Source organism: Chanos chanos, chromosome 12 (assembly GCF_902362185.1).
Source record: "Chanos chanos chromosome 12, fChaCha1.1, whole genome shotgun sequence".
Classification (NCBI taxonomy): domain Eukaryota; kingdom Metazoa; phylum Chordata; class Actinopteri; order Gonorynchiformes; family Chanidae; genus Chanos; species Chanos chanos.
In genome coordinates, this window is record NC_044506.1 from 18,300,307 (window position 1) to 18,320,728 (window position 20,422).

General features: G+C 41.8%; 1 protein-coding gene across 1 annotated transcript in view; it reads right to left on the reverse strand.

Annotated features, from left to right (window-relative positions):
- csmd3b (CUB and Sushi multiple domains 3b) overlaps positions 1-20,422 on the reverse strand; it is a 346,791-nt gene that overhangs the window by 177,014 nt on the left and 149,355 nt on the right. Inside the window, 1 exon segment of the mRNA XM_030788642.1 lies at positions 5,043-5,155. Within this exon segment, the coding sequence (XP_030644502.1) occupies positions 5,043-5,155 (113 nt within the window).

A 20,422-nucleotide genomic window follows, 5' to 3' on the forward strand; every position in this document is an offset into this window, starting at 1 on the left:
TGTATTTCATTTCAACAAACATTGTTTAATGCCTTTTTGACCTCTGGTGAGAATGTATATGTTTGGTCAATGGGTTGACCTCTGGTTAACATAATGCAGATTTAGTCTTTGGGCCTGTAACGGTGCTTTTAAACTGATAAAATGTTCCATAAACACACTTTAAGAGTGTTCACATCATCATGTGTCCAGTAAAGTTCACATTTTGATTAGAGCTCTTGAAGCCAGCACGACAGCTGTCTAACATCAAAGCTATCTAGCATCCTTACCTCATATAGATGATATCAAAATAGTGTCAGCGTATAGCTGGTGTCATTAATCATTCAAACTCCCCCTAATTCAGTGAGAGAATTGTAACCTCTGGAAAAGGCTGCCAACTACTTATGGAGCACTGTGCTATTTTTTATACTTGTAAATTTGAGAGGTCAATTTTCTCCTTTTGGGGTGCAAATTCAGCAAATCTTACTTGTACATTTTCTATTTTTTTTTTTGAGAGCTACTACTTTTTTGTTGTTGTTGCTCTTATTTTTTTTCCTGCTCTTTCTCTGGCATAAGCACAAATGTGGATAGGGCCCATGTCAGTCTTTCAGACTGACGCGGCGATGACAGCTCGGAAAATTCTAGAAGCCTGTGAAAACATAGTGAGACTGGAAGCCGCTGAATGTGCATTAGCGCTAATGGCATTATGACTTAAGTAAAGCGCCTCGGAAATTCGGTTTGACAGAAACATTACGCAGTCAAGCTAAATTAATTATTCCCTATGGGGCAACGACAACCTCTGTGTGAGAAACGTGCTCCGATGGTCCTTCGCAGTCTAATGTGGTCGGAACGGAAGTGACCATCAAGGAGAAGCGACTTTGAATGTGGCAGACACTGCGGGGTGCAAATCCTTTTTTTTTTAACAGAAAATGTCCTCTGGTGATACACCAGAACTTTCTTTTTACTCCGTGGGCTTTTTTTTTTTTTTTTTTTCTAAGAGGAAAAAAAGAAATGTCAGAGAAGGAATTGGATTGAATGTGATGCCTGGACATTATTAGCAAATTCACAAGTCCTGCTAAAGTTGTAAAATCTTATAGACGCCCTTGAGTTCTGTCCTAACCTCTTTGCTCTGCTTTCGATGACTTCTTGTCGATTTAGATGCTTGTGTCTCAGATTGGTTGTTGAGGTTTGTGGGATATTGATTTGTAAACTTAGATTACTTTTAAGTAATTGCCATGCAAACTGTAAATGCTTTAGAGAGGCTTTTTTATTTTTATTTTTTTTGGCTTGGGCCGATCTGAAGTTTCAATTTAAGTTCCCTACCAATGTAAAGAAAGTTACATTCCAGGCCAGAGGAAAACGAAAATATATTGAAAATCAAAACAAAGCAAAACAAAACAAAACAACAACAAAAAAAATCGTTTCTTAAAGGTCAGATGTGACATACGCAAGAAATGAGAAGATTCAATGTAAGTTCACAAACCCTCTCTCTATAAAAGCCAGAGTGAATACAGGCTAAGCTTTTGCTGCAATGCTGCAAAAGGACACAATTCAACTCATCATGCCCCTGCTGACTCTCTGAATACTAAGAGTATTAGAATGAAGCGTGTTAGTTCACAACTTGTAAACAGTAGTGATTCTCAAAGTTGAGAGTTATGTACCTATACATTAGTACAGTGTGACAATGGCTATGTTTATGTGCAGTCTGATAATCTGTTAATTATTCAACTAACTGCTCAATCTGAATATAAAAAAAAACAACATACTGATATTAATCTGACTGATCTCATTCCGTATGCAGTTTCTATTCGACCGAGAGGCAGTGTGTAATAATCCAGTTTTTAGTATTCCACCAAATTATACAGAACTATGTAGAAGTATATTAGCCAATAACAACCCCGTTAGCACTTGAATCTGACTACTTTAACCACTGGAACCATTACAAACCTTCAGCGCATGTTCTTTTGGTTCATGCAGCAGGCTGAACAAAAATGGCTGTTTCGAAAAACTGGTCCTTTAAACGAATTTTATGCCGAAAACTTTGAAGCAAATGAAAGTAGTTGAGCAGTTGGGTGAGAGAAACGTTCAAAAGAAATATCTTTTCAATCAAGTGTTGGAAGAAGGTGGATTCAGCTGATCTGTGGACCAAATCAAGAACAGATGGAAGTTTCTGAAAACTCTGTGTCACTGTGTTTCCAATCCAGCCACCATTCTACTTTATAAAGTTAGAGATGAAGCACTGGCTTTTCATTCTTACGGTACCACTGGCACTATAAGCTACTCCTCGGATGTGCAAAGGTTTTTCTTTAGATTACATGTATTATACATATAACACTTCAAATCGATTGCCGAGCTTAGGGTCAGCTACATATAAACAGTTGGTTCACAATCCTCAGTTAGAACGAATTGATTCGAATGGATGAAAATCTCTGCATGTAAACATACCAAGTGTTTCCCTCTTCTTTGGGCTTTATCTTCTTTTCATTGTCACGAAAGGGTGGAGCCCATTGAACACTCAATTTCTCAAGTGAATCTACACTCTTTTGAAAGCACCTGAGAGGCTGTTTCGACAATGACTGATCAAACTAACTGATTAGTCAACAAAACCAACAAAGAGACTGCCAGAACACATAAAGAAGAATGAGATTTGTTCCGTCTGAAATCAAAGGCTAGAGTGATAACCATCTATTCAATATCTCACAGATCTGAGAGTTCGAGTTTTGAATCCTCTCCAAAATAAAACTGTTATCACAGACAAGTATATTTTGAAGGATGGAGGTCTGTTTTTTAGCTCACGGGTCTCCGTGGCCAGACCCTGGGATTGTTGTGATGCTTGCTGTCTGGGTGCAAAATCTTCAGTTGAAACTCTGATTAAGTTAAAATCACACTGAGTCCTTTTTTTGTCTCGACATATGGTATTGATGAAGCCTGTCTGTGAGGGCTGTGGCCAGGCAGCATTGCCAATGTCAGTTTAATTTCCCAAAACGAAGAGGATTTTTGTTTTTGTTTTTTTCAGATGGCCATCTTAAAAGAGATGCAACAGCTGGTAAATGTCAAAAGGAGTGGGCTCGGATCAGGGTTACGTCCCACCCCCCCACCCCCCAGCCCCAAAGCATTTTCTTTTCTTTTTTTTGAGACATGTCGGGGGAGTCAAATGAGTTTTTGCCGGTCAGAGTCTTGAGGCAATATACAGCTGCTGTTTTTAAACCGGTGTGTGTGTGTGTGTGTGTGTGTGTGTGTGTGACGCTCACCAGGTGGCGTGTAACCTGCCTCTCCACAGAACGAAGTCAAGAACCTCGTTTTTATCACAGGGATGGTGCACAGTGATAAGATGAGGAGAAACCCTGAGCACACTGGACAAGCCAGAAGTCTTATTGTCTGATTTTCAGTAACCAAGCCCATGTGTTTCAGACCGAGAAGGAGACAGACAGAGAGAGAGAGAGAGAGAGAGAGAGAGACTTTTACAGTTTCTCTCCAAATACTAAATAAAATACTAAGTGTTACATAGGTCTACAGAAAGTTTGTCCTGTGTGAGGTGGGCAGCCATAACTGAATGTTTGGCAGTAGATGCTGAATTGACCTCCTACAAGAGTTTGTTTCCATTATGAATGTAAAACGTCTTGAGGTCTAAGCACATCACTTTGTCTCAATTGCTGTGTTAGACTGTTCGCCCAATAAGTCCAAACCACAGCCATATTTTCTGAACGAAAAATAAAATGTTTGACAAAGCCTATTTCTTCCAGACGCCCCCCCCCCCCTCTCTCTCTCATATCAGCTGATCTCTCTCATCCACTGTTTGTTAAAGTAATTAGTTGAGCGAACTGTAATTGCTCATTTCTTTCAGAAAATGTTAATTGCAGGATTTTCTACAATCCTCAGCGACACTATTTGTATATCCAAAACCCCAAAATATGGCTTGATTTTATATTACAGATAATTTCAGATAACATTACAATAATTGAACATTTTGAAGGTCTTACACAAGCTAAAAAAAAAAAAAGAAAAAAAAAAACCCCACATGCTACAAACGTAAATAACGAAGCTAACGTTTGGTCTGCTACAGACAAATGATAGGAAATCCTTATATATTTCACAATAGGTCAAGTTTTTCCCTCCCTCTTTCCATGGGTATCACTGAGCAGACATGCACTGATATACTATGTGTTGAACTTCGGACCAAATATATATGTATGTATATTCCATAGGTAAAACCTAAATATGGACATGTAAGGGTAGGCAAACAACCTTTGACATTTCACATTAAGATCTCCACAGAATAGCTCCTCTACTCAGTGTGAGGGCAGACCTGAGACAGGGTTTATGGTAAATGTGTGTTAGAACAACTCCACAAACACGATACACAGCAAGGCACGTAAGTGAGTAATGTCTCTGAATGATCTGTTAAAGCATAGAGTTTTGCTCGTTAGATTTTCAAACAGAAAGATACAGAGAGACAGCTAGTACCAAAACGAAATTAAAAACCAAGGAGCAAAAAGTGATCCGTTGTTGAAATATGAGTTAGTCAGAAGAAGATCAACCGAAAATAAATAAATTAAAAAACCAAACAAAAAACACATGCAAGCTTTTTTGCAACAAAAAAAGAGTTTCCCCACATAAAACAATCAAATACTTTGGAACGGCTTGATTTAACCAAAACAGAGAAATGCTCTACCCGCTTTAATTAGGTGCATTAAGAAAAGTTGGAATAATATGAAACTTGTCAAAGTACAACTTGTTCAACCTTATAGCCAATCTATCTAAAATCAAAGACCAATCCTAGCATTTCTGAAAACATTGAAAATACCAAAGCTGTAGCGTAAACTGCTTTATGTCACTGAAAGGAGGACAATGTCCCTGAGATTCAGCTGAGTCAAATTACAAATGGATTTCAGCTCACTTCTCTCTGTTGTTGTTTTTTTTTTTTTTTTGCTTTTTTTTTAATGAACACTGAAAGACTGAAGTAATACATTTTCCACTATCTGATCTGACTGGTACAATGAAGGTTAGCTTATTGGCCGTTGGAGGCCTTCTCTCGGATTGTTAGAGTGATTGAAGCGGTGGCCTACCTTGATAATGAGCGTTAAAGCCTCGGTATCGATGGTTGCTGTCGGTTACAAAGTGTAGTCTCAGCCAGTTCTTGTTGCTGACAATAGGGGCAGGGACGTTCATTCCCGATAACCTGTAGAAAACAAGGAGGAGAGAAATCTTTAGACTTGTTACAGCCTGCAACCCATCAGCAGAAACAAACACAGAAGACCTTAACTCTTAGTTCTCGTCTCCGACAATAGTCGTGTTCTTTGTGTGTGTGTGTGTGTGTGTGTGAGAGAGTGTGTGTGTGTGTACTGGACAGAACAGGCACCCTGAGACACTGCTGCAACAAAGGCGATGCCGTAATTTAACATTTATGAGACAACACACAAAAAAAAGGACATTTTAGAGATAGATTTTTTTTTTTTTTTTAGAAAAGTTAAAGTTCTTAAACTGCTTAAACTGGGAAAAAAAAAAAACACTTGAAGCTGATTTCAGATGCCATTTCTCTGCTGTCTGTGTGCACCTGTCAGTATATTTTTCTTTTTTTGGGGGGGCGGGGGATAATTACAGAGAGCGTTCGGGGGAGGGACGTAATAAACTGTACGTTCGAATCAGTTGTTCGAGACCGATTAGTTATCCGTGGTAACATTGTCTTTGTTTGACACACCCTCTGAACATTATGGTCTTCTATCTATGGTGGCAGCATCTGTGTGCTACTGTGGCCGCAGTGGGGGCTTCAACCTGCGGTCAGCCAAGTTCAGAGAAAGTTCTGGGAAGATGAGCATTTGTGAAGTTTGTAGGTGATTTGTTCAGGGCAATGGAGCACAGATGAGACATGCACAGAGGTCAAACTGCTCTCTCTCTCTCTCTCTCTCTCTCTCTCTCTCTCTTTCTCTCTCGCACCTGCCCCTTCAGCCTACATGCGCTGCCTGGGTTTATTGATGACTGACGGGATGTGTCATTAAAGGACACAGTCACATGTATCACCCTTTAATGGCCTTCAGGGAGCTGGAGCAGTGCCATATCATTACCGTTATCGTGGCGGATGCAGACAACCGACAACCCGCCTCCCCTCTTGCCCACCCCCTCCAATACAGCCCCCCTCACCCGCACCCCAACCTCCCTGCACTACAAGTACACATCGCGCTGATGTCCAGTGTCCTCGTCCATCACCTCACCAAGCTCGGGGGGCAAATCAACGCGAGGTCCATACTTCTATCCTCTGAGGGTGGACACCATTAGAGAGGGTCAACCTCAGGAGACCAGTCACATGCAATTATCCACCTGGAACCTCCTAACCGATCTTCCCTGACGTCTCGTCTCACATCTTGTCTTAGCCTTTTTTTTTTTTCTTTTCTTTTTGATCTTACTATGAGTGTTGTCATCTGGTGTAACTGCACTTGTCGTGGCAAGGGAAAGTCTTTATGCGTCTGACAATGGCGCGTGCTTCAGGAGAAAGGAGGACGAAGTAAAACAACAACAACAACAACAACAACAACAACAACAACTGCATTGGGAACACTTGAAAATGTGGTTAAGCAGAATGGCACACTGGATTTAAAGAAGTGAACTTCCAGACCAGACATGGAGAGTTGAATGTATCCAGTCAATATGAGGCATTAGGGAGTCACCTTGCAGCACTGCTGGTCTCCAGTCTCAGTCAAGTGCATCTGATTCTCGTATATTTGCATAATAACTACCCTTGTAGAGCGAACACTGAAGTGTTTATGTAAATATAAATCTGTAACAGCACCACAAACTGTGGTAACAGTGTGCAAGAGTCTGGTCTCATAAAGGAAAAAAAAAGTAGGTAAACAGGGATAAATACATAATTAAATGAATAATCGGAGACAAACCGGTATTTGTGCCTACTAGGGAAGGAAAAAAAATTGGTATCAGATTCATCAATTTTGCATGTCCTTGCAACCCAAGCCATCTGTCATTAGCAAGCTTTAACAGTTTAAACAAGGATGTCTGTCAGTAAACTGAGAAGGGCTTTTATTGTTATTGGTCTTATTCTTATTCCTCTCATCACTATTATCACTATTATTATTATTATTATTATTATTATTATTAGCAACGTATTAGTGTTAGTATTAGTATTAGTATTAGTAATGTTGTTGTTGTTGTTGTCAATATTGTGGTTATTGTTATTATTCAAGCTGTTGAAATAAATGAGTTGTAAGTTGCCATGGCTAATTTTTCACGAGATAAGGAGTATAACCAGTGTGACCCACCACCTCCTTTCCCTCACTCACAGTCCTGTCTCTCTCACAGTCCTGTCTCTCTCACAGTCCTGTCTCTCTCCCAATCCAAAATAAATCACTGAAGGCAGCAGCAAAAGTGAAAAATAAATAAAAAAATAAACCATAAATCTAATTTAACAAGCTTGTCTCATTCTGTGGTTTCTGTGGTCAAGGGCTCCCAGGCTAGGATGAAGAAGACAAAGAGAGAAATCAGAAGTCATTAAGGCATTACGAAGACATCCAGGAACGACAGCAAAGTTTACACTCGCACGACATGTATAATCCATAAACCTGAAGCCTCATCCTCTGTCCTGCACAACCTTTAAAAATATGTAGGTTCACACAAAAAAAGGTAGTTTCTCTGAGTTTCCCCCCCCCCCCGCATACAAGAAGAGAGAAAAGACAAGTGTAGCCATTTTACACGCATGGAAAGTACAATGTCAAATCACGTCGTGGCTTTAGCTCATGCAGAAAGATTTCCCTCCACCTGAAGCTGGCTGTCTGTTAAGTCTCCCTCACTGAGAATGCGTCTCATTCACAAGCACTGTATCCTGCCATAACACACCGGTCACCGTCCCCTAACATCATTCCTGTGTGTCACTACAGCATCTTCCAAACGTAATGTCTCTGCCCCCCCCCCCCCCCCCTCCCACACAGACACACACACTTCTCCGACTTTATCCGCTATGGAAAAATGTGACATGCTGATTGTGAGGCATCAGGCGGTACAGGGAGCCTGGAGCCCCAGGGGAGCCTGGAGGGGGTAATTGATCACACATGCCACTCTTGTGAGCTTGGCCTTTTCCACCATTCCCTGCCATTTACTGCAATGTAAATGACGCAAACATCAGCAAGAATAAAGAGAGGAGAGGCTGAGAGAGAGAGAGAGAGAGAGAGAGAGAGAGAGAGGGATGGAGAAGGGGATGAGAGAGGAAGAATGAGAGGCTGAGGAAGAAAGAGGGAGAGTGAGAGAGAGAGAGAGAGAGAAAGGGGGGGGAAGAAGCCTTTATTCAAGTGAGGCACTTAAAATGATTTTCCTGTCTTCCTGAATTCTGAGAGCCCCTCAAGGTTTCAGAAATAACTCAGAGAGAATTGATTGTGGCAGCGACGAGGATAACAGCGGACAACAACATGGCAGTGGCGTCACCAATTTGTCACCAAGGCATCCGAGCGTCTTCCGTGCAATTCTAATATTTAAATTGAACATGCTTGCTTTCTCTAGAAAGTAAACACAGGAGAGAGCCCCACCTGAAGAAGGGTCTTGCTCTTAATAAAAGACACATGGCTGCATGTTTCATATCAAAAACATAAATGAGCAACGTGCAGGAGTAACCAACAGTGGTGTTGACTGAGATAAATCTTCAGTTTCTTTCCAAGCGCCTCTTGACCCCTCAGAAAATACCTAACAAACAATATTAATGTTGCATTCAGGTCATGTTCCATCTGAGGCACAATATATGTATAAAAAACTCACGTACAAATGTGCTATAGGGACCACATAGCCTGTTTTTCCTTTTCACACTAATCAACACAAAGAAAAGAACATAGGTAGAAAGCTAGGCTTTCTCAGTTTGCCAAAGAGCTGAATTTTCAGACCAATGGGGGCTGACGTAATTGAGTCTAATGGACATCTAGCAGCAGGCGAGCTTTTAAAACATTTGCCGTCTGAGTACCATCAAGTTCTTGTGATCAATACTCTCCAGCAACTGCATGTGAAATAAGGAGAAATTGATTATCAGCAAATGACATCCATTTGTGTGTTCCTTAATCAGGTAATCTGCTTTAATTGCTTGGTCTCTAATTAAGTTAGGTATGCGGGGTTCATGAGATCTGGCACTCCGACAGAAAGACAAAGACGCATACAAGAGCAATAGGAAAAGAAGAGGGTCTCAAATCTCCCAAATAAATATACCCACAGATACGTGCGTGTACACACACACACACACACACACACAGGTGCTCAGAACCGCTCCTACAAACATACCTGTACAACACTTATGTTTACAAATGCTGACAGACACACAGAGATCACACACCTGTACATCTGACTCCCATACAAACACACACACACACACACACACACACACACACACACAAACAGGTGCTCAGAACCACTCCTACAAACATACCTGTACAACACTTATATTTACAAATGCTGACAGACACACAGAGATCACCAACCTATACACCTGAGTCACACACACACACACACACACACACACACACACACACACACACACACGAAAATTCATCTGGTGAGAAACTTAATCAACCTCCTGTATACCTGTACCCCTATGGAGAGAGGCAGGGCTCAGGCATCAGCTCACAGCACGGTGCTCATGCCGACACTGGCCTCATCAATCACCTTCCCAGGCACCAGAGACGGATGGGCGGCCGCTGGGAACCCGCGCGCCTCTCTCCATCAAACTGATGTTTTGAAAGTAAGTAATCAGTGTTCTCCATGGGCACTCCTTCTGTGGCAGAGCCCCTTTCTTCCTCTTCTCTCTCTCTCTCCCTCTCTCTCTCTCTCTCTCCACTCCTTTCTGATGCACTGCCTCCTCACACTCTGCTACAACAAGTCAAGGCCTCTCTGCCCTGCTGCATTCTGGGAGCCATATTTCATCTGTCTCCCCGCGGCAGGGGAGGGGTGAAGGGGGTGATGAGACGCTGTCCAAACAGCAAGTCGCTTTTGTGCAGGGTCACAATAACCAAAACTGAAGAGAGAGGGGAAAAAAAAGCTACAGTGGAAATGAGTATAAAATAAGCTACAGACATTGCATTAAGTAAAAAAAAAAAACAAAACAAAACAAAACAAAACAAAAAAAAAAACAAACCCACACACACGATGTCTCATCTGTCCAAAAAGTCATTTCCTTTTCTGACAGGAAATTGCTCGGGTTTCCAGGGCGAGTCGCTGTTAGTTCATAATTGGTGTAAAAGAGTGACAGAATGATTAAAATCAACCCTGCATTATATCGTTAACATCAGTTTGAATTTTCGGAGCATCATTTGGAGCGTTATTCGTTCATTTGTTTCTAAGGAGTCAGACAGGAGCACGCCGGCGAATAGCACCGATCGATCGAGAACTCAAAGAGACTCTGCTGGCCTCGGGTCCGCAGACATGGCACAGCACTGCAATCAAACGGAGCACGCTGTCCCCTAGCATGTTTAGCCTGTCCAACATGTCATTTATACTCAAGTACCAACTTTGGCTGTGGACCAGACATTCCATTTTGAGATCAAATGTTGGTAGAAGAGGGCGGCATGGGACAGAACAGGATAAATGGACCTAAAGAACCGGCTAACAACTTCCCAATGCTTTTACTTGGCCCCATATTTCACTGCCATGTTGTTATCCAACACCTATCCAGTGGCCATTTCAATAAAGCATGTTTTTACCGAGGACACTGACTGCTTTGACCACTTTTGCATTGACTCAATGCTGCTTCATCTCCCATACGAAAACAATAACTCAGTCGTTGATACTGGTGAGACGGTACAATGAATCTGTTTATATTTTGATCGCCTATGGCGTCGTAATTAAGGAGAGGGCGGAGAAAACAATGGAAACACCGAAAGATATTTGAGTATGGAGTCAGGTGAACCTGGGCAGACTTTTTTGAAGTGCCTTTAGTAAAAATATAACTTCTTTTATCACCAATCTTTTTTTTTTTTGCGAGGAGAGTCTTCAGTTCTTTGAGAGATGAAAGAGGTGAAAATCGTACCACACGCTCCACATTCCAGAACCTTCTATAGAAGTTCTGTGATGTTCTAATCTGGTGGTTGGGGAGGTCTTGGGAGGCCTTTGATTTCCCACTCAACTTCTGGTGTCCATAAAACCACACACACTTGAACTCATTAGCAGTGCGTTATGGGGGTGTCATTATTCCGTAATACAGGAACATCTTGACAAAACAATGCTAACACCACTGAAGGGACTCGGTTGCTGAAAAGGGCCTTGTATTCCAAGGCTGTAACACTACCACGCTAAAAAATAATTAGGCCCAGGGACTCCCACCGTACCAGATCATGTACTGTACTTGGAGCTGTTAGCGTGGGCTGAAGCCTCACCCTGGCTTTCTCCATCTCCAAAAATCGTATGAGCAGGTACAGGGAAAAAGAGTAACACGCAACTTGGAAAATGTTACTCTTTTCAGTTGGTTGAGGGCTCAGGTATATCATGGTTGCTTCTCACATATAGGCAGCGGTTAATGTGTTAACAAAAATGTTATTTTGTTCACATTTTGCAACCCCCCCCCCCCCCCCCCCCCCCCCAACCACGCACAAAATTAAAAGATAACTTGATGATTCTCAGCCAAAATATTTTCTGAATGTTTGTACTGTGAGAGAAAAGGTGGATAAAGAATAATCCTAACCAACTATACACATCGATTTCTGCACCTGATCCAATGTATTATAAATCAATCAATCAATCAATCAAACAATCAATCAACACCTGAAAACTGGACTTGATTGTGGACCTGGAGGGGTTTGGCATTGTGGAGTGTTATTATATTTTTCTGAGCAGGTGGATTTGCTCTCAGTGCCCCATGGTAATAAACCCAGCCTTAACCACCATCCATTTGTGCTCATTGAGACCGCTAATCCCCTTCAGAATTGCAGTATGTAATGGATTACACGGCTGGCTTTCTCTTCTGGCTCCTTCAGATGGAGCCCCTCATATTTCCCCGCGGATGGCGGGCCAAAGGGCCTTGCAGATTGTGCAGCATGACAGAATGTATGATTATGTATTATAGTCCTATGAATAATAAACACAAGCCAGCTCGCCACTGCAGAGGCAGCGGACGCAATGCCCACCAATGCTCATTTGTTTATGGAAAAATCACCGTGCCTGATTAGTGGCTCTCTTAGAAAGTGCAACCCCTTCCACGCGTCTTCGTAATGTCGAGACCTTGTAAATTCTCCCTCTTTTGCTTTTGCATTAATATTCTAGGCGAGTACGGACAGACCTTCGTACATTAAATGAAACCCACAGTTTGCAGCGCTGTGTGATAAAAAAAACGCATATACACACAACATCTGGATCAAACTGACACCTGATAACATTTCAGCCTGGGACATTTAACGGACCTGCTTGCCAGCCATTTTGTTTTCTGCCATTGAACAGTTTCCAATCTGGTGTTGAAGGGAATGGAGGGAGAGAGGAAAGAGATGAAAGGATTGAAAGGCAGACGAAAGGTAAAGAATGTTGCCACTTCACTGAGATTTCACAAATCACATGAACAAAACATGACTGTTCTTTCTTGAAATATTTAATATATCACACATAAAATAAACAAACAAAAAACTTCAACTTCAAAAGGCAGTGAACTTACATAATAGCTCAGACACTGCCATGATATCAAAACCCCTGATCCTCAAACAGCACGGCCAAATGATGTTAGAATGGATGTGCTCAATGACACTAGACTGTCGCCTACCCTCGAGTTAAACAGCCGTCCCCTTCTCCACTGACGTACGGAGCTACTGACACGGCTTGCCTGTAGTACCAAGTTTCCTCTCTCAGACAGATCAACTTCATTAAAAAAAAACACACACACAAAAAAAAAACATCCTAAGCCACAGGCCTGTTCCTCAGAATACAGCCAGTGAAAATCTTAATGAGCGTGAAACACTAATCTCAACTGCCAAAATAATGCTTTGTTTGGTCTTTGTGTCAGGTTTTAGGGGATTTTTTTTATTTTTTTGCTGCGCTATTGGGATTCTACAGGTGTAATACTGAACATAGATGCTGTTTTGCATTAGGATGGGCAGATTAGCCTTGTTGAGTCCGTCTTGGCCTTTTGGCATATCTTCTACACATCAGGTTACCACTTAGCATCCCTTTCTAGGGCATAATGAAAGAAAGTTCTAGATGAAAGTCATGCTACAACACTATGAATGGTCAAGTCTGTTAATTTGTTCTGATGTGTTAAGACAGTGTTGATGTTTTTAAAGCCCTGAATCTGTCTAAAATAATTATCAGATATATGAAATGTATTTTAAAAAAAAAATTATATAATCTCTCTTAAAATTTATATAACAGTTCCACTTTTAAAAGCTCACAAGTGCACGAAGAAATGTCCTCTCGCTTGGGGTAAGTAGAGAACCATGTTTTAGCTAAATGATTGGCCATTAAGGTGAACTTCAAAGTTTATCTTAATAAACATCAGCGGAGGTCAATCAAATTTCAGTGCTCAACAGAATGCCAGTAATGTACTGACACTAAGAACCTCTATTTTGTATTTGACTGGAGTTATAGGCCCATTTTGGAGATCTTAATTGCTCCGCCAGCACAAAGAGAATTGACTTTTGGTGTAAGGTCATCAACAGTTTCATAAAACCTCCAAGATAGCCCAGCAATGATTGGAAAGATGACTCCAGTAGAGAACAGGCCGCAGGGTTTAACTTAATAGCCCTGCTGCTTAATGAACTTAAATCTGATTGTGTAAGTGAAAAAGCACCTCTTGCTGCATCCAAGAATACCAAACTGGGTCCTATGAATAAACAAAGTAAAAGCAGAATATTCTAGAATCGATCCATTTTTACACTTAAAAATGTTAAACTGCATCCAGGTTAACTCTGTAGGAGTAAACTTAACACTGCTGAATTTACCACGTACTTTTCTATGGGGCCTCAAGCATAATTTTCAATCCTTACGCGGAGTTCAGAGTAAAAACAAGATCAAACAATTCTGCCCCCAGCACCTCTGTATCAAACGTAAACCGACAAGAAGGCCAAACCCACGGGGAAATGACAGAACATCCCAGTTGAATTCTGTAACACGTTGAGGTTTAAACATGCGGTGGTCATGCCTGTAGCACTTATCATGTTAGTTTTTTTTTTTTTTTTTTTTTCCTTTGGGTTGGTTCTACAGAGTGGGCCATGTTCTGCATGACTACTCATATATTCTGTATCTGTAGCATCCAACAGAAAAAAAAAAAAAAAAAAAACCTGTCTAGAATCTTAAAAAGCCCCTCGCTAGCACAGGGTATTCAACTTTTATCACCCAGGCTGCTCCATTCACTGCCCTAGCCGCCGTGTTGCCCTTTTTATGGCTCCTGTGCCAGGACTTCAGTGTCGACTGCTGAGAGGATTGTAAACAGGTTTACAAAATCTTCAACAGGCGGATCAATTTTCTTCACTCCGTTGATCCTGCTGTACTGACCCGTCACTCAGGGCATGCCGTAGAGAAAACGCTGTGGAGCACTCCAGCCAATAGACCCTTCTCTGCCCCCCTTAAATCCAAGCAGGGAGAAACATACACTTACTAGACACATATTAAACAAGCTTGACACTTTCTGATTGTAACCCTAGCAAAGCAGGCAAGTGTTTGCTTCATCTAAATGAAAAAAAAAAAAAAAAAAAATCATCTGAATTTGATTAACAATAAGCAAAGAAGACGTCGACATCACAGGCAAGGCTGACCACACTGTCAGTTTATATCTTAGTTTGAAATTAACGCTAATTTTGTCTTTGTTCTACATAGACACTTTAACCAGCAAATCCAAGAAGGATGGTTGCTACCTTCTACTGAGAGAATCTGAGGGTTGCTCTGATACTCTTCACAATACTAAATAAATACTGTTCACAACAAGGCACGCATGATTCAGCACTGTGTAGGCAGAGGACAAGTTTGTAAGTTTGGTTAAACAAACTTTGACTGATATTTAATCATAAACACGGATGCCGAGAGGTACTATCTGATTTAAAATCAGATGGCAAGCACCTGCTCCGACATCATAAATGGTCATTCTGAGTTCTGTAAAACTGTGTCAGCAGTTGTTGCAATTTGTTGCTAAACAAGATCCATTGTCCACATATGCTTTACAGTGGAAAATGCAGTATTTCTGCAGACTGATGTATATGATACTGATGCTATGTGGAGTGATGTGACAATGGTAGACTATCAAGTGTACCATCTATCTCACTAAATAATCTCTGTTTTTAGGCAGGGACCCAGATGGGGCCCTGAATTACCGCGTTTGACGGGCCCTGGCATGTGATTTAGAGCCCGGTGTTCCTCACTGTCTCCCCCCCCTTTTTTTTCTTTTCTTTTTTTTTCTAAACCGCCATTTCAGACCGAGATTTTGGAGACAACAACCTTCCACGATAATCGATCACCATACAGCCCTACCAAACATATCTTAATTCAGCTGTCGGGCCCTGTTTGTTCGATTGACGAGCGGGAGCCGTCGAGCTTTTGTTCCTCGGCTTGCTGGGCTCCAGATTTAAGAGATGTGAGCCGCCTGTGCCAACGGTGCCTCATTTGTAACATTTCTCCCCGGTCTGGTCTATCGCGCGTTCTACATCCCGCGTCCCGTCGGCGCCGCCACCTCCCCTGCCGTCGCCACCTGTCTGGGAAGTGGCCAGTCACTCCAAAAGTTGAGGGACGCTGGCGGAGAGAGAACCCGACTAATTTGTGCCTAGAGTTTCTTCTCCGTACGTTCTCCGACCACCTACGTTTTGCTTGAGGTTACGTTTCCCTTTCAAGTCTTCCTCTGCCAACGTGACATGAATTACTAAGCCTCGGGAGATTTCCTCTTGGCCTTGAGCCTTGGATTGTCTGCTGTTCAGAAGCCAGCACAGAGAGGATTATCAAGCCTCGTACTCACTCTCTCTCTCTCTCTCTCTCTCTCTCTCTCTCTCTTTCTCTCTCTCTCTTTCTCTCTCTCTCTCTCTCTCTCTCTCTTTCTCTCTCTCTCTTCTCTCTCTCTCTCTCTCTCCACTGACATCGAGTGAGAGATGTGTTTTTTTTTTTTTTTTTTGCAAACCGTGAACTGATACTGTGCTGAATTTCCACCATATGTGCATAAGTCTCTTGATAATTCCTAAAGTACAAACCTCTGTGTTTTCTGTGGGCATGTGTTGAAGAGGCTGGTTGTAATAGACCACATATAAGTTCAGAGAACATAGCACACACTAATGGTGTATGACATATTTTTGTCTGAAAAAAAATGGCTAAGAGCTCAATACAAAAGTTGAGGAACAAACAGGTCAGTGAATATATCAGTGAGGTTATAGTAGTGTTATAGCATAGTGTTATCAGCATTAACTGTGATACACAGCTTTACTGGGCACTGTCTGTGTTGTACCAACCCAGCTGACCACTCTTATTTCAGTATCACAATATTTATGCCGTTATTCTCCATACATGCATTGCCACAGCCTGGTTGTTTTTACAATACCCTCCATGACTACTTTCAAAGAACAAAGTTAAACAAAGTTTATACATATATGAATGTATGTTTGTGTGTATGTCTGTATGTATGCATGTATGTATATATGTATCTCTCTATCTAATTCCCATGAGGTGTGTGGTACGGACATGGATGAAAGTCTGAAATATTTGAATGACTGCACTTTATCCTTGTTTCCCTATAATCACTTGTATTTTGCACTTTTCTAAAATTTGAACAAGATGACAAAAATTGTTGAGGCAATATCAAAGAACCACTAAAAGAATCTCTTACATAAAGACCTCCATCATCGTCTCAGGTGCCTAGTCAGTTAAGATTAGTGACCAAGATCAGAGCAAGATCAGAGACCACTGACAACAATAATGGAACAGACCCAATTCTTCAACCACAACAAACACAGGTTTTGTCCCAGTTCCTCTTCTTCCTTTCTTTCTTTCTTTCTTTCTTTCTTTCTTTCTGTTTCACAGGTCTCATGGTGCTCACATTGCATTAATATCATATTAATATCACTGGAGAACCCCCCCCCCCCATCCCATGCTTCCAGTGATCCTTCATTCTATGACTTGGAAAAACACTTTGTTCATGTAAGTGATTTAATTGAGGCAAAAATGAATTCTTAATTGGGCCATCTCGACATTATTCATTATGTTAATTAGCCGGAACACAAGAAAGCAGCCAGTGGTGTATGCTGATCTCCTGCCAGTGCATTCATATCACAGAGAATTAAGATGTGGAGACTCCAAGGCTTCGTACATCAAAAAAAGGATGTTCAAAGAAACATGGTATGTGCAAGCCCAGTGCTAAATAATAAACTTTTTTTTTTTCATAAACATGCAATCACATGACCTCATGGATTCAAAAGGAACATTAAAGATGGGGAAATAAAACAAGTAGGGAGAGAAATTCTCTGTACTAATGAGTTTTTCAGCTGCATGAAAGGAGAGGGAAATGCCATTGGATTTCCATTTCAGCAATCCCCAATAGATTAGTTCTCTCCCTAGACCTGTGCCCATTGTCAACAATGAAAAGTCTTTGTGCAAACAGGCTTTTTTCTCTACCAGACACGACAAAATCTAGCCAAAATGAAACCTACCAAAACAAAGGCTATTACAATCACCCCTCCAACACTGCAGAGGTAAGACAAGCTTAGTTTAATCTAAGTCTCTACTGGGACTGTCCCAAACCTGCCATCCATCACTGGAACCATACCACTGCAGGATACAAGCTCACACGCAACGTGACCACACACACAAACACACACACACACAGGCTCTAGAGAAAACGCCCACGTCCCCAGAGGGACAACACTGCATAATTCTCTTTGTACACAACTTATTCAATTACAACAAGTGCAGAAATACATCTCTTTTCCTTTTCTGTGTTGCCGAGGTGATGATATACGTCAGCATGTCAGCGAGATTTAAAAAAAAAAAGTGTCTAATATGTAACCCTGCTGCTATTTATACGTTTTTTAAATATTAATCCTTGTGGACCATACTTTCTTTAAGTGGCCTGAATTCCAGTGCACACGTCAAAAAAATATAGGACATTGTAACCACTGTAAAAGTTCAACTCGAGAAATCACACTAACTTGCATTTCAAAGTTCTGTAAATCCTGGTGGATTATCGCATTACACTATGGGATCACAATGTAACAATAAATATCCCTTACAGAAATGATAGTATATTTATAGTGTATATATATATAAGTTTTGAAACAAATACACAGGTGCATAGACCCTCGTCTTTAAAATATACAGAAAAAAAAGGTCGCCATTTGGATTTGGAGCCTCTGGAGGCAGTGTTATGATCTGGGGTTGCTTCAGGTGGTCAGGTCTGGGCTCAGCAACGTTATGTGGCAATAAAATGAAGTCAGCAGAGTACATGAATGTACTGAATGACCAGGTAATCCCATCAATGGTTTTTTTCTTCCCTGACGGCGCGGGCATATTCCAGGACAACGATGCCAAGATTCATCGGGCTCAGAATGTGAAAGAATGGTTCAGGGAGCATGAGGAATCATTTTCACACATGAATTGGTCACCACAGAGCCCTGACCTTAACCCCACTGACAGTCTTTGGGACTTTACGGAGTGGTTCGACTCTCCCGTCATCAACAAGATGTTGGCCAAAAATTAATGCAACTTCGGATGGAAATAAATGTTGTGACATTGCATAAGGTTGTTGAAACAATACAACAGCAAATGCGCACCGTAATCACAGCTAAAGGCGGTCCAACGAAATATTAGAGTATGCGAGTTTTTGGGGGTTTTTTTGGCCAGGCAGTGTAGACTGGCATGTATGCCTTTAATCTGACTTTGTTTCCTTACATTCAGTTCTATCACCACAGCCCTGGTGCTAATAAGTAGGCAACACTCATCTCCGTTTTCATAATGAAAGGCATGACTGAGAAGCGCCAGGGTTTTAAATCCCCTCTGACCCCCCCCCCCCCCCCCCCCCCCCCCCCCCCATTCCCCCACACTTCTCCCTCATGGGGATTTTCTCATATTCAGCTCTTCAAAGCCCCCCCCCCCCCATCCCCACCCCCACCGTGTTATGGTCTTGAACGGGCAAACGCGCAGGCAGAACAGGGATGGAATTGAGTGCCAGCTTTTGCAGTGCTTTCCAGAGTGCACCTGATGCTTGTGGGCACAGAAATAATCAGAGAGAAGAAGAGGCAAAGTCTTGATATTATGATTTTCAGCAGGAGGCACTTGCCTGCAGAAAACAAGACACTATTCCACAGTTCAGACTATTTCAGCGAGAGAGAGAGAAAGGGAGAGAAAGAGAGAGAGAGAGAGAGAGAGAGAGGGAGAGAAAGAGAGAAAGAGAGAGAGGGAGAGAAAGGGAGAGAGAGAGAGAGAGAGAGAGAGAGAGAGAGAGAGAGAAAGAAAGTGGAGGGAGGATTATAGATATTGTGTACACTTTTGGGCTTATATCCACAAAATGGTGAATGTGTTAGCTCTTGAGCGAGGAACTGAACTACTGCTCATCATGTAAATAAGTTCCAAGCTTCAGTGAAACAGGTGGGTCACACATGAGTTGGTCCCATTTTATCCATGGTTTTCTCTAGATTTTCCTTCTCTCCCTCTCTCCCTCTCTCCCCCTTCTCTGACACCCACTCAAATAAATAAACAAAACTTTCAGTCCAGTGTATCTTATTAATAAGCGGAATACTCTAGTGTCTGTTGCCAGAGGCGGAATATCTAGACACACTCCAGACACTGTTTGGGTGAAGAGGAACACAGCTGTGGGCCCATCCCTGTCTCACTTTGCCAGCGTTCCCAAGCACAACTCTTTCATTACGTATTCATCACATAGTACAATCATATCATCCAAAGTCTCATTATCTAAGGAGCGGCCAGCAAGCTGCAAAGAAGAAAGCTGCACTAATTGTCAGCTGAATGTGTTTTAACTCCTTTTGAATCCTACATGATGACACATGTAAGATACTGAATTCCACATGAAAACATATTTTCTCTCAAAAGATTGATTCTGTGACTTTACCTGTGGTTCTGCAAAAAAAAAAAAAGAAAAAAGAAAAAATCACGAAATGCAGTGTTTGAGGCCATAACAGGCGTCGTATGAAACCTGTCCACCTCGATACGAAGGGGACTGAAATATCCATTAGAACACTTACTATTCTGCCTGTTTGTCTAAAATCAACCAAGCTTTTGACTGAGGTTTTAGGGAAAGGCTTTTGCCTCAATGCAGACATTACATCACAGTGCCTACGCTGGTATGACTGAATACACACGGTCACGGTTCTCAGGTAGCATCAGAAAGATCACAGAGAACATTCTAGAACCTTACGGAGCATGCCAATTGGCTCATGTGAGGCTAGCGTGTAAGTGGCGCAAAGCCGTAACGCACCATATTCCTCCGTGATTGCACGCAACACCTCTCGTTGGCCTGGGGCCCGCTAAGCCCTGCGGGATGGGGAGTAAACTCCACGGAGGAGGTGGGAAC